The sequence below is a fragment of the Heptranchias perlo genome, chromosome 17 (assembly GCF_035084215.1).
Source record: "Heptranchias perlo isolate sHepPer1 chromosome 17, sHepPer1.hap1, whole genome shotgun sequence".
Lineage (NCBI taxonomy): Eukaryota > Metazoa > Chordata > Chondrichthyes > Hexanchiformes > Hexanchidae > Heptranchias > Heptranchias perlo.
In genome coordinates, this window is record NC_090341.1 from 35,425,057 (window position 1) to 35,439,281 (window position 14,225).

The 14,225-nt window shown below is 40.5% G+C and overlaps 1 protein-coding gene across 2 annotated transcripts in view; it reads right to left on the bottom strand.

Annotated features, from left to right (window-relative positions):
• The window catches only part of tmf1 (TATA element modulatory factor 1), a 42,443-nt gene that overhangs the window by 10,947 nt on the left and 17,271 nt on the right, over positions 1–14,225 (bottom strand). For both annotated transcript variants that reach the window (XM_067998879.1, XM_067998877.1), the window contains exons 7-14: positions 13,991–14,157; positions 13,054–13,210; positions 10,611–10,703; positions 6,403–6,559; positions 4,126–4,318; positions 1,458–1,527; positions 1,275–1,367; positions 953–1,072 (exon numbers count right to left, since the gene is read on the bottom strand). In XM_067998879.1, coding sequence (XP_067854980.1) covers positions 953–1,072; positions 1,275–1,367; positions 1,458–1,527; positions 4,126–4,318; positions 6,403–6,559; positions 10,611–10,703; positions 13,054–13,210; positions 13,991–14,157 — 1,050 coding nt within the window. The remainder of the gene's footprint in view (positions 1–952; positions 1,073–1,274; positions 1,368–1,457; positions 1,528–4,125; positions 4,319–6,402; positions 6,560–10,610; positions 10,704–13,053; positions 13,211–13,990; positions 14,158–14,225) is intronic.

The following is a 14,225-nucleotide window of genomic DNA, read 5'->3' on the forward strand; positions in this document are numbered from 1 at the left end:
TTTTCAATGTATTTTGAAATGCAATGCAGTGAGACGATTCATTAATTTCAGACATTAAAATATTGATTGCAGACATTAACGCTTGTAATTCTTTTTCATCAACAAATCAGCCAATTTTCTTTTTCAGGTCTCTGGGTCCAGAGTTGCATTGTGGCCCACTCATGGCAAATGTTGAATGTCAGCCCGTCCGCTTATCAATTCCAGTGACATGACATTAAGTCCTGATTGTAGACACCATGCCTGAGAATCTCTCAGATTAATTCTCCCCTCCCCCACCCCGCCCAAACATTGCTTGACAGCCCGTCAAAACAATGGAAATGGTCCTAAAGCTCCAGGCTACCTGAATGGAGGATTTCATAACTCCGCACAATGTTTATATAGCTTGCTGGTAATCTCCACCCTGCCGATCAGAGCATTTCCCAGCCCCATGACAGACATAGCATGCTAACCGGAAGCTCCTCCCCTCCCTGTTGAGAGGATATTTCCTAGCCCAAGTGGAGGCAAAATTCAGAAGAGAGTGCTGAAGAACGTTGTCCTAAGGCAACAATCTACTTTAAGAATGGAACAAACAGTCACAAGAATGTCAGGACACTGCCACTGCTTTGCCGATGAGTGTGGCGTAGGGGAAGCCTGAAGTATTCCGGGCTGCACTCCCCCCACCATCCATTTATACAAAGTTTGTTGTCCCTCCCAACTGAGCGAGCTTGCCAGGCCCTTCCCCTGCAGAGATACTTTGCTGGCCTTCCATGCTTAAAGAGTTTGCAAGTATGTCCCACTTCCCCAATCCATGCTTGGATAATTTGGCAGACTCTTCCCTCTTCCACCACATCTCCTGAAAGTTTGTTGGTGCTGAGGTAGCTTCTCCTCTTTGCTCCCCTGTCCCCTTCCCTGTCATCCATCATTTCTAACTTCCCTCCCTCAAAAACATTGCTGTACTATCAGGTATTCCTACCTGTGAATGAATTGATGCCTGCAAGGATGCCATCTCAGCACCGCTGACAGAACTGGATCGAGAGAGTGTTGGAGTGCTCAACTCTGGCTCCAGCGCCTGATTATTAAACAGCTTCCGCTCCTTTGGAAGAAATATACAAATAATGAAACTGCAATAAAATATACATAAAGTGAACATGAACAACAATGAAATTCAGATATGTTCCAAGCACTTCTAATTCATGTCGGTAAATGCAATACCAAGTAAATACACAGAATGCAATATTAATTAGATATACCAAATGTTCAATCTGTTCAGGATTAAATGGGGCTCAGTTAAATACCTTCTCTTTTAAAGCGTCTTGAGCAAGAATTGCTTTTTTTCTTTCCTGTTCAACTTTCAATTTCTCCATTTCCAACTGATTAGTCAAGGAAGTCTAATATGAGAGAAAATATCAGGACAAAAGATTGAGAGAGAGATACTGATCCAGTTGACTATTCAAATTGATTCCAGAGTTTTTTTTTACCTTTTCTTTCTTTGCTTCTTCAAGGGCCTTAGTGTATTCAGTCTTCAGATTTTCAAACTCCACATGATATCTGAAATAAACAAGCACATATTTTCTAACAACGCTAATTATTTTACTGTACATGTGAATATCTAGTGAAAAAAAGTGTTGTTTAATTTTTCAATCTCGACTTTACATCTGTGCAAGATCTTTAACTTTCTAATTTGGAACCACATCGATCTATATCATTCTTTATGTCTCATTAAAGATCTTACACCTGCAAGCACTTCCTGTCTTACAAAACATGACTTCCTGTTGTCACATCTTTGTGTCAGTGTTTTACCATTATAAATTCCTATATCCATATTTATAATGGGTTTTGCCTGTGTAAACTCATCACCCTGTTATTGTACAATCTGGCCATCAGGTAGCTTTTCCCCACAAATCACTAAATTATTTCTGAAAAGTGTTGATCCATGTCCAAAACAAGGGTTTAAATAAAATTTGAAAAATCAAATATTGCTTATCTCACAATAACATAATATTTTCACTCGATTAACTTTTGTGCCATTTAATGCCTGCATTAAAGTTTTGACTTGAAGGCCTCAGGCTCTCCCAAGGCTTCCTTCCTCAACCACCTTCACCAATGCTTCCTTCCCTTCTTTGCCTTAGAAACTGATCCTACAGTAAATAGGATGAAAACATAAACTCTGGGATATCACTCAACCAACTAAAATAACTATTTCCAGGGCCAGCTTTGACCCCAATGTGACCATCAGATTGATAAATTGGTCGGCCATTGTCTTTTATTTTGAAACGAAGTATAATTCAGGGGCCACCAAGAAACAAGGCAAACGATAACTCACTCATAACTTAATCACTCAATAGTTACTTCTCCTCACTTATTGAAACTGAGGTTGTTTCACTGCTACCCATATATGTCATGGGCTCATAATAGTCCTTTTGGTGGCCCTGATGTCATATCATGTGGTATTTGGTATTGCTACTATTGTGACGCAAATGCCTCAAGAACTCAGGAACTATTGAACAGTGATTCATCTTTATACCATTATGGATAGCACTAACAGGCAAGTGTGGATGTGCAATAAATATCATGATAGCACAGCTATATCATGTTGCCTAAGTATATCCTCACTTCCAGAAACATAGTTTGGTAGTTTCAATCTTTCGTAAACAGTGCAACTCAAAAAATGGACATGGCTATCTCTTTTAGGAACTCACTATAAATGCTCACTGCTAAATATGTCAAAGAGCATAGTTGGTGGGATACATACTAATAAGTGGTACATTATATCCTTTACAAATCAAACGCTGTCCCTTTCTTTGTGTCTCTTGCCCTAAGCTTGGTTCATTTTGAGAAACTATTTCTGGGCTGGGGAAAGAAAACACAGAACGCAGTTACATATCCTTTATTAACCAGGCCAAATTACTTTCGGTAGCTCTTGTGGAAAATATGACCACAATTAAATTTACAGTATAAGGCAAGCCTCACAATTAAATTTATGTGCTATACAGTATTCTGTAATACATATTCAAAGATGAACAGAATCCTACTTATGCTCCCATTAATGGCAGATTATATGGATTATCTATAGCTCTCTAACTACATATCTTTTTAAAAAATTATTATACAGGACCCCACTTCATGGCAATTCATGTGCTTAGATCCATGGCATAGGGATTACACAAACAGCATTTTAATAAAGTTCTTCTCAAAAACAGGAAGTTCTCTAATAAATAAAATATTTTAATGAAACTCTTGTATATAACCAGAAATTTTGCAAAAATATTACCCAATAGTAAATATCCAAGTATTTAATAACATTCTGGGTTTATTGCAGCCATAGTATTGAAAGCAGCCTAGTTTTCCTTGTATTCTGTCTTATTCTTAAGATAAAAGGAGTAAGGAAAAATCTATTATTGAGACATTTATTAAATATATTAAGAATTAATGATGTACAGCAATTTTAAGAGTGGAAGGTCAGTGAGATCTAACGGTGCAGAAATATAGATCTTTAAAGTTGGGAGCACAGGTAGAAAAGACCGTAAAAGGCAAATGGAATTCTGCATTTTATATACAGAAGCATTGAATATAACAGCAAAGAAGTGATGCTGAATTTGTACAAGATATTGGTTACACCACGGGTGGAGAATTACATGAATTCTGGGCACCCTATTATGGAATGGATTTTAGAGCCTTTTAAAAGATGCAATGAAGATTAATTAGAACGTTACCGGGCGCAAGAGGTTATAGTTATGAGGGCTAATTCGGTGATCCCACGCTCCCAGTGGGGAGCTGCAGTCACAGCGAGCACAGCTTCCCCATTAAGAACATAGAATTAACCCAGAAAAACTGGGGCTGTTTTTTCCAGTGGAACAGAGAAGGGTATTTTCAAAACTATGAAAGGTTTTGAATGGGTAATAATGAAAAACTCTTTATGTTGATTGTTGATATTGGTAACAAGGGGTACATCACTAAAAGGGGAAGTTAGAAGAACTTTTTGGAAAGGATTATTAGAACATGGAATATCTTACCAAAATTGCTACTAAGGCCAAAACCATCACATTATTTCAAAAGAAATTATTTGAAATATAAAAGGGTTCCATTTGATGGCTGCTGGTTAGATTGGCAAATAGCCTCTTTCTATGCTGTAATTTCTACAATCACCTGTTGCTTTCATCTTCGGTCTTCTCAAGCCTGACTCTCTCCGACTCCAGTTGAGCTTGCAATCTGCTCTTCTCCTGACGCAACAAGCTGGTTTGTGAATCCAATGAGGAGACTTGGGTTCTAAGAATAAGAAGCTCTTCTGAGACTGACCGTTCCTTTTCCACAGCAACAGCCAGCTGGGCTTGGCCATCAGCTAACAGAGAAAAATTAAGATTTTTTTGGGGGGAAAAAAAGACCATGGATAATCATCGGTTCATGAACAGCTCATAGTTTTCAAAAGGGTAGCAATTGGAACCTAAGGTCATAAAAACTGCTAGATATTTCAATATATCTTTATAATAAAATTTCTTGTGTTTGTCATCTAGATTGTGACCACTGAATCTGTGTTGTCATGACCATCAAGTCTGCGTATCAATTTTCTTCACCTTCATTACTTACGTCTTCGTGTTTTAATAGTGGCAAATAACTGCCAGTGCATGGAGAACAATGAATGGAGCAGCAGCTGGATTCAACGGCATGTACTCTGTTCACCCACACTTTAAACATTCTTATTTCAAATTAGACTTCCAAATGTTTGAAGTGTTGGTAAGCATAATGCATTTTTAAAAACAAACTGTTTCTTGGGAAAATGGAGTGAGACAGCAAAAATGGAGCCAGCAGTAAATTTTGGGAGGGAAGGTGCAACCAAAACCAGCAAAGTTGGATGTTGGGAGGGAGGTTCTCCTGATCTCATGGGTCTAGCTGGCTGTTGGCTTGGATATGCGAGCTATTTTACAGAATGTGAGCAGTTATAATATAGTGGAGATGAAGCAGACGGGTGAGCTGTTACTCAGCCCTATTTGAACCTGGCATTTGGGAAGCATTAATTGTATCCACAACTGCCATGTCACCTTTGTTAAGATGTTAATGTCAAATGATTATTAAACAGTTTGGGAAGCAAGCAGTAGAGTGAGTTTAGACTAGGTGGTTCATGTGGAAAGTAACACCAGCATTGACTTGATGGGCCAAATGCCATGTTTTTGTGCTATAGCATCTAATCATTCTGATTCTTCTAACTGATTATTTGAAATATTTTCCAGTTTTCTTATCTACCAATCGTAATACATAAAATCTTTCTCCCCAATTACTTTCCACTAAATAAAATCTAACCAATCACCTAGCACCAAAATATTCTGCGTTGCACCTGCCATGACACTCTACAACCAGGTTCAGACTGAACAACGTTTTTCACAACAGTTTTGCTTTGAATATTCAAATTCTGAGGTGAATGGATTATTATGTGCTACTTGGAATAAAATGACAGAAATTAGGCCTCCATCAGGCTCACACTCAATTTTAGGAGTCTGTGCCTAAACCTAAACCTGAAACTAAATTAAATTAATATGCCCCCATGACACCCTACACACCTCAAGCCTCAAGACGATACCCACATCACCCTAAGCCTCGGCACTGACCTCCACTGGATCCACACTTAATCTTGCCAAACACACAGCCAACCTCCTTTCCAGTGCACGGGATCTACTGGTATATTATGTTATATATTGTGTATTACTGGAGTATAATGTTTCTGTGTGTATATACACTCACCATGTGATACCACAGGCCAGGCATGATTAAAAAGAATCCTTTTTCAGCCACCATGACAGTTCCTACCCATCTCACAGTATCTCCCGAAAGCTACATCTTTGCATAAATTTTAATCACAATTAATTTAAAAAATTGAAACATTCACCAAAAAAACCCACAAACTTACTCATCACCATCTATCTACTCCGACATCTCTCTTCCCCCACCTCCATGCAAAATCAGCAACCTCAAACCTGACTATACTCTTCCCTTGCACCTGCCCATACCCAGTCTTCCAGGGCACTGCCTAACTCAGGCCTGGTATGAGTAACATACCACATAAGCAGCATATCAAAAACATGTGCTGCTGATGACTTTATCCCATTCTAACCCAAAATGCAAAAATTTTGATTCAGGAGGAAGTGACAACGAAGTTGAGAACCTGCAGCTCAAAGTCTGGGCCTGAATTTCTTATGAATGTATAATGACTGTAATGAAGAATGCATATCAAACATACCGCTTCAAGCCCAGACTACCTATGAAATACCCCATAGGAGATCTATTAGTATTCTACAAAATCTTATTAACAACAAATATATGTTCACATTTCTGGAAAATGCTCAAGTGACTAGCTGGTAAATAAGCTCAAGGTTCGTATATTTTATGTGACAAACACTGTGGCCAGAACTTCAATGCATATTTAATCCTTACCTAGTCGATTGGACAGGTTCTTTTCCAGTTTTTCCCAGGATGTTGACTGTGCCACGAGCGTGGCCTGTAGGTTTTCAATCTGTCGTAGCAGTGGTCTGCTTGCTGATGTAACGCTTTGGCTCAGCTCCTGGTTGCGATTATCTGCTTCCTGAAGTCTCTGTTAAAAATTCATACTTGTTGAAATTTTAGATTAAATGGTACTTTAATCCTCCTCAAACCAAGCAAACGTGTGGCGTGATATGCATTTACATTTATAAGTAATCAAACTACGTGGATGGGCTGATGGAAAGAATAAAAACTGCAGCAAGAATCAGTGATACATCAGTCTTCACTGTATTTCAGGTTCACCACATGTGCAGATATGCATTATGGAAAGCTACTCCACTGCTTTCTCCCTATTTTTAAAAAGTTATTTTGTTTCCCATTTTAAAATCGAACAGCCACAGAGCAGCACTGCTAGAGGACATGAAAAGTGATACCTTCACACATCCCCCTCCCCCAAGGCCTAGGGCATATGAGCTACAGAGAAGCAAATGATATATAAATATTCCAAGTTGACACCAGAGGCATTTTATGGTATTTTAACTATAAATCCATTAGACAGCTCTGCATCAATTTCCTAGTTGTGTACATGCCAAGTACTAAGCTATGTTGAACAATAACAATGGTGCATATGAAGTTTCTTTCTTCACCTATTCATTTAATTGGGATTAGAGTACAGTTCTGATCAGATACAACTGAGACATGATTAACTGAAAAACATAAATAACACAAATGAAGCATAATGCCTAACTTTTTTCTTTCTTTGTCAATATCCTTCCACTTCTCTTTTCTTGAAGATAGTGCCTTCTTGCTAGGGTATAGTTCAGCAGGCATCAGTCATAGAAACGTAGAAAAATTTATGGCACAGGAGACCATTCGGCCCATCGGGTCTGTGCCGGTCGAAAAAGAACTACCCAGCCTAATCCCACTTTCCAGCACTTGGTCTGTAGCATTGTAGATTATGGCACTTCAAGTGCACATCCAAGTACTTTTTACATGTGATGAGGGTTTCTGTCTCTACCACTCTTTCAGGTAGTGAATTCCAGACCCTTACCACCCTCTGGGTGAAAATATTTTTCCTCAGCTCCCCACTAATCTTTCTACCAATTACTTTAAATCTATGCCCCCTGGTTATTGGCCTCTCTGCTAAGGAAAATAAGTCCTTCGTGCACACTCTATCGAGGCCCCTCAATTTTATACATCTCAATTAAATCATCCCTCAGCCACCTCTGTTCCAAAGAAAACAACCCCAGCCTATCCAATCTTTCCTCATAGCTAAAATTCTCCAGTTCTGGCAACATTCTCGTAAATCTCCTCTGTACCCTCTCTCATGCAATCACATCTTTTCTGTAATGTGGTGACCAGAACTGTATGCAGTACTCAAGCTGTGGCCTAACCAATGTTTTACACAGTTCTAGCATAACCTCCTTGCTCTTATATTCTATCCCTTGGCTAATAAAGGAAAGTATCTCGTATGCCTTTTTAAACCACCTTATCTACCTGTCCTGCAACTTTCACGGACTTGTGGACATGCACTCCAAGGTCCCTCTCTTCCTCTACATCTCTCAGTATCCTTTCATTTATTGTGTATTCCTTTGCCTTGTTTGACCTCCCCAAATGCATTACCTCACACTTCTCCAGATTGAATTCCATTTGCCACTTTTCTGCCCACCTGACCAGTCCATTGATATCTTCCTGCAGTCTACAGCTTTCCTTCTCACTATCAAGCAGACGGCCAATTTTTGTATCATCTGCAAACTTCTTAATCGTGCTCCCTACATTTAAGTCCAAATAGTTATATATTCATTGGGAGAGGCTAGAACTAGGGGCCACAGTTTAAAAATAAGGGGTCTCCCATTTAAGACGGAGATGAGGAGAAATATTTTCTCTGAGGGTCGTGAGTCTGTGGAACTCCTTTCCCCAGAGAGCGGTGGAGGCAGGGTCATTCAATATTTTTAAGGCCGAGTTAGATAGATTCCTGATTAACAAGGGAGTCAAAGGTTATAATAGGTAGACGCGAAAGTAGGGTTGAGGTCGCAATCAGATCAGCCATGATCTTATCAAATGGCAGAACAGGCTCGAGGGGCCGAATGGCCTACACCTGCTCTTAATTCGTATGTTGGTATGTTATACCACAAAAAGCCAGGGACCTAGTACTGAGCCCTGCGGAACGCCACTGGAAACAGCCTTCCAGTCACACAAACACCTGTCAACCATTACCTTTTGGATCTAATTTGCCACTTTCCCTTGGGTCCCATGGGCTTTTACTTTTTTGACCAGTCTGCCATGTGGGACCTTGTCAAAAACCTTGCTAAAAGCCATGTACACTGCATCAAACGCACTCCCCTCATCTCCTTGTTACCTCCTCAAAAAATTCAATCAAGTTAGTCAGACACGACCTTCCCTTAACAAATCCATGTTGACAGTCCTTGATTAATCCGTGCCTTCCTAAATGACGGTTTATACTGACCTTCAGAATTGATTCCAATAATTTGCCCACCACCAAGGTTAGGCTGACTAGCCTGTAATTACTTGATCTATCCCTTTCTCCCTTCTTAAACAACGGTACAATGGAAGCAGTCCTCCAATCCTCCAGCACCACGCCTGTAGCCAGAGAGGATTGGAAAATAATCGTCAGAGTCCCCGCTATTTCCTCCCTTGCTTCTTTTAACAGCCTGGGATACATTACATCCGGGCCTGGCGATTTATCTACTTTCAAAGATGCTAAAGATACTTCCTATCTCACCATGCTTATCCCATCCAATATTTCACACTCCTCCTCCTTAACTACAATCTCTGCATCATCCTCCTCTTTTCTGAAGAAAGATGCAAAGTATTCATTAAGAACCATACCCACATCTTCCGCCTCCACACATAGGTTACCTTTTCAGTCTCTAACAGGCCCTACTCTTTCCTTAGTTATCCTCTTGCTCTATGTATTTAGAAAACATTTTTGGGTTTTTCTTAATTTTACTTGCCAGTATTTTTTCACACCCTCTCCTTGCTTTCCTAATTTCCTTTTTAATTTCACCCCTGCATGTTTTATACTCCTCTAGGCTTTTTGCAGTATTGAGCTCTCGGTGTCTGACATAAGCTTCCCTTTTTTTGCCTTATCTTATCCTGTATGTTCCTTGTCATCCAGAGGGCTCTAGATTTGGCAGTCCCACCTTTTTTCTTTGTGGGAACATGTTTATTCTGAACCCCTTGAATTTCCCCCTTGAATGCCTCCCACTGCTCTGACACTGATTTACCTTCAAGTAGCTGTTTCCAGTCCACTTTTGCCAAATCACACCACAGCTTAGTAAAATTGCCCTTTCCCCAATTTAGAATTCTATCTTTGTCCTTTTCCATAACTATGCTAAATATAACCAAATTATGATCTCTACCACCAAAATGCTGCCCACTGATACTCCTTCCACCTGCCCAGCTTCATTCCCTAAAACTAAATCCAGAACTGCCCCCCTCTTGTTGGGCTTACTACATACTGGCTAAAAAAGTTCTCCTGAATGCAATTTAAGGATTCTACGCCCTCTACACCTTTTGCACTGATTGTATCCCAGTTAATATTAGGGTAGTTGAAATCCCCTACTATTACTGCTCTATTGTTTTAGCACTTCTCAGAAATTTGCCTACATATTTGCTCTTCCATCTCCCACTGTCTGGGGATCTATAGTACACTCCCAGCAGCATGGTTGCCCCTTTTTTGTTCTTTAGCTCAACCCAGAGTCAGTCACCGTCAGTACCTCATCCATGTGATATTATTCATGTGTGAGCATTGATCAGGTGTGTCAGCAGGCTATTTGATAATGAGTATCATAGCAAATCTGATACCGATCTCAGCCAATGTTCACACACATGCACTTCCAGCAGGGTTCGTGATAGCGATTTTCCCCTCTCCAAATCCAGGGACGCTGAGGCCAACCAGAGTGCCCCTACCATCACCGAGCTAACTATGCACAGATCGCACTGGAGACTTTTTTGGTCTGTACAGCTCAGCTACTCACTGACTAAACTTGCTGGGACGTCAGTGGAGCCACTAAACATACTCAAATTTGATAGGAAAAGACTTTCCAAAATGCAAATTTACTATTGTTGCTTTCTTCCTGATTTCCCTCTTCCAAATCCCCCGCCCCCAAGATTTGCGTATGTACAGTGAAAATGTATACCTGCTGTAATTCACCAATTTCTTGACGTAAGTAGTCCTCTTTCCTGGCTTGATGCTGTTCAGCCCGTTGAAGACCCAGTCTAAGATCTGCCACCTGTAGCACAACCAAATAGAAACAAGTTTATTACCTGACTTAAAATATATAAAGTTTATTACCCGACATAAAATATGTAAAGTTTATTACCCAACATAAAATATATAAAGTTTGTTACCCGATGCAAAATGCATACAACAAACACATTGGGGGAAAAATTGGATAAGAGTCCGTTTTGGGTGATGGTAGCGCCACCAGAGGGAGCTCAATCTCTTAAAGGGAGGATGTTTCTTAGAAATCTCTTAAAGGTAGCTGGTACCTGTTATTTGCTGAAATAAACAGTCTACTGTCTGCATGGAGTCGAAACAGAGATCAGACATCGCACACGTAAAACACAGATGCAGATTCCACCCCTATGTTTACACACTGATAAGTTATGTTAAAACATTGAATAAAGGTTGCACACTACTAAATCCCACATCCACCAATCTGCCGATCTGAGTTGGTACCAGGCCTGCGAGAGTGCATGTACCAAGTATTCTCTGCTGATGCACTAGAGACCTTGGGTGCAAGATGTGGGCAGAAGGAGGGACATCCTATATCCACCCAGGGGGGTGGAGGCAAGAGGCCCTCCAGACATATACTCAAAAGGCAGTGGGAGGAAGTGGGGGACAAAGTCAATGCCAGGTACAAAGCATCATGAACATGGATGCAGTGTAGGAAGAAGTTTAATGCTTTGACATGAGAGGTCAAGGTGAGTAGGTCAACTGACAAGTGGCATCTCCTACCAACTGCACCACGCACTACACCCCCTATCCTCCACATACCAATAAACTCTTTCCACCAGTACTCAACTCTTCCAATCAGATGCTTCCTCTCACCCTTACACATTACCACTGTTTCAAGCCGCCCACCCACAACTCACAGGCCACACACACTGGCAGCTATTCAACCATGACAGGCACATCACCCAGACACACATCCCGCTTTCTTGCAGGAGAAGGTGGCGCATATCAAGAGGCAGCAAGTGGCTGTGGCATTTAGCCCCTCGAGCCTGTTCCACCATTCAATGAGATCATAGTGGACCTGTGACCTAACTCCATATACCTGTCTTAGCCCCATATACCTTAATACCCTTGGTTCACAGAAATCTATCAATCTCAGATTTAACATTCACAAGTGAGCTAGCATCAACTGCCATCTGCAGAACAGCGTTCCAAACAGCTCCCACCCTTTGCGTGTAGAAGCATTTCCTAACTTCACTCCTGCAGGTCCTAGTATTGAAATCTAGGAGACCTCCAAAACAGTTACAAGTGTCTCGGCAGCCAGAGGCAATAATCCAGCCACTAACCTGTACATCCTGAATGGTCCCTTTAAATAGCGCCGGTGGGGGGTCCTCCAGGCACTCTAAGGCACGTTCAGATGTTCGGGGTTAAGACTGTGCGTTGAGTTGAGCCTTAGTTACCATTTTGGGACTTATCACTTTAAATCAGCATTCCACACTGATTGAAGTCATTTTCTCCCTACTTGATTCTAGCATTTATTATCTGCTCCTGCGCAAACTCCTATACCAAGATGGCGTCTGGCGCACGTCACGCAGGAAACATGCGTGAGCATCCAAGATGCCATCTTGGATGTCAGAGAGGCCGTGTAGCGCCGAAACAACAGGCGCTACACGGCCCAATTTAGCGCCCATTACTTCTTAGTACTAAATTCACTTTTGGAATCTGATAATTTGACTATAAGCTGAAATGTATTGAATTCTCATTTATAAATTGTCTTATTTGTTCATGACAATTAACTTAAAAATTTAAATAGTTTGGCAAATACTGAATCATATACAATTATTTTTTAATTAAAAAAATATCGCTTTTAGCAGGAACAAAATAAGCATATACTGCCCCTTTCAGGATGTTTTCTCTATTTGCCTTCACTTCTCCCCTGCCGGATATCTACTGGGGAGGGAAGGCCAACTAGCTCTAAAGCTCCATCAGTGCCATTCTGAGTCTGCTGCCAGCAGATGCACAGGAGCAAACCAGTCACAACTTTCTCTCCAGTTTTCCCTCCTAACTGTTGGAAAGCACTTGGCTGCTGTTTAATTGCGCTAAGACCAGAGGCTCATCATTTTGGAAGACAAAAAGCTATAAAAGTTAATAGATTCCACTGATATTACTTCAAATCTAAAATTTTAATTAGGTGGGTTGAAGAAGTTTTTTTAGATAAATATTTTTTAGAACATATTGCAGATTTTCAAAAGACACTGCATTATATACTGTTCAATTTTTGTAGCTTGTACAATAGTTAAATCTTTGGCTACTGTATAAAATTAATTTATAAATCAAAAAATGTATTTACAGTATATTAATATGACTATTTTTAATGTAAAAACAAATACCAAAATTATAATTACTTGAACTGCAAGTGCCTCCTGTTGCTGCCTGGCCTCTTCTTGGGCTTGTTCCAGTGCCACTGACAATGCTTCCTTGGCTTTAATCTCATGACTCAAAGCTGCCTCCTGGGCTTCACTGTCCTTAGCTGCATTAGCCCTATGCAGCTCTGCAAGCTCTCTGAAGGTAAGAAAGTTAAGTTAAGCAGTGTGATGAGGCAAATTACAAGGTATCTATAGAGAATCATTTTACTGGAAGAAATATACTGGGGACCAGAAGCAGATTCTCAAATGCAAAACTGTTTTATGAACTAAAGCAGGCACCTACAGTAATACTGATGTCTTGGTCTTCTCAAAATAATAGTGCAGTAATTCTGCGATCCTGTGCACCCAATAGGGATCTGCACTCGTGGGAGCAAAGGCTGGGGGCAGGACTACAGTATGGTGGCCCTGGTTCTCCTACCAGTGCTCCTCGTGAACACAGCTCCCTACTAGGAGTGTTGGATTGCAGAATTACCTGATAAGCTTGCGATTGGTAGCCCAGTACAAACCTCTGTGCTGTGTTATATGAGCCAATGGCCTCAATCCCATTCATTGCAAGCTTTCAATCCTAACTGGTCATCAAGAAAGCAGGAGAGGAGGGAAAATTGAACATGGACGGATCTTGTGCATTTCCAAGCAACTGGTTGCAGAGAACATGGGACGAGGCCTAGAAGTTATTTCTTTTCTCTCTTAGGTGGGAAATGTTGCAGCTTGGGGGACCTAAAAGTTCCAAAATTGGGGGAATAAGTAACTATTCACTGTAATACATACAATGCCTTCTCTGAACGTTTAATAAAGAAATATAACATGCAATATTTAACTTTTTTCTTTCTTTTCCGGTACCCCCCACCATCAATTTTGTGATCTGCAAGCCCTGTCTACCAAAGAAAATTAATCCCTATGTGCCTTATTCTCTTACTTGTAGGAACTGTCAATTGCAGACTGAAGGCTGCGATTGTTTTCCTGTAGGTCATCTAAGTTCATTTGCAATTTGCTAATCTCTTTCTCCTGTCTCTCCACCACACCATTAAGCTTCTTGATGTTCTCCCGATGCTGTTTCTCCACTTCCTCCTTACCATCAAGCACCTGCAGGAAAACCATAAAAACGACAAATGGTCTTTTGTGTTTTAGTTTGGCTGTTCATGAACATAAAA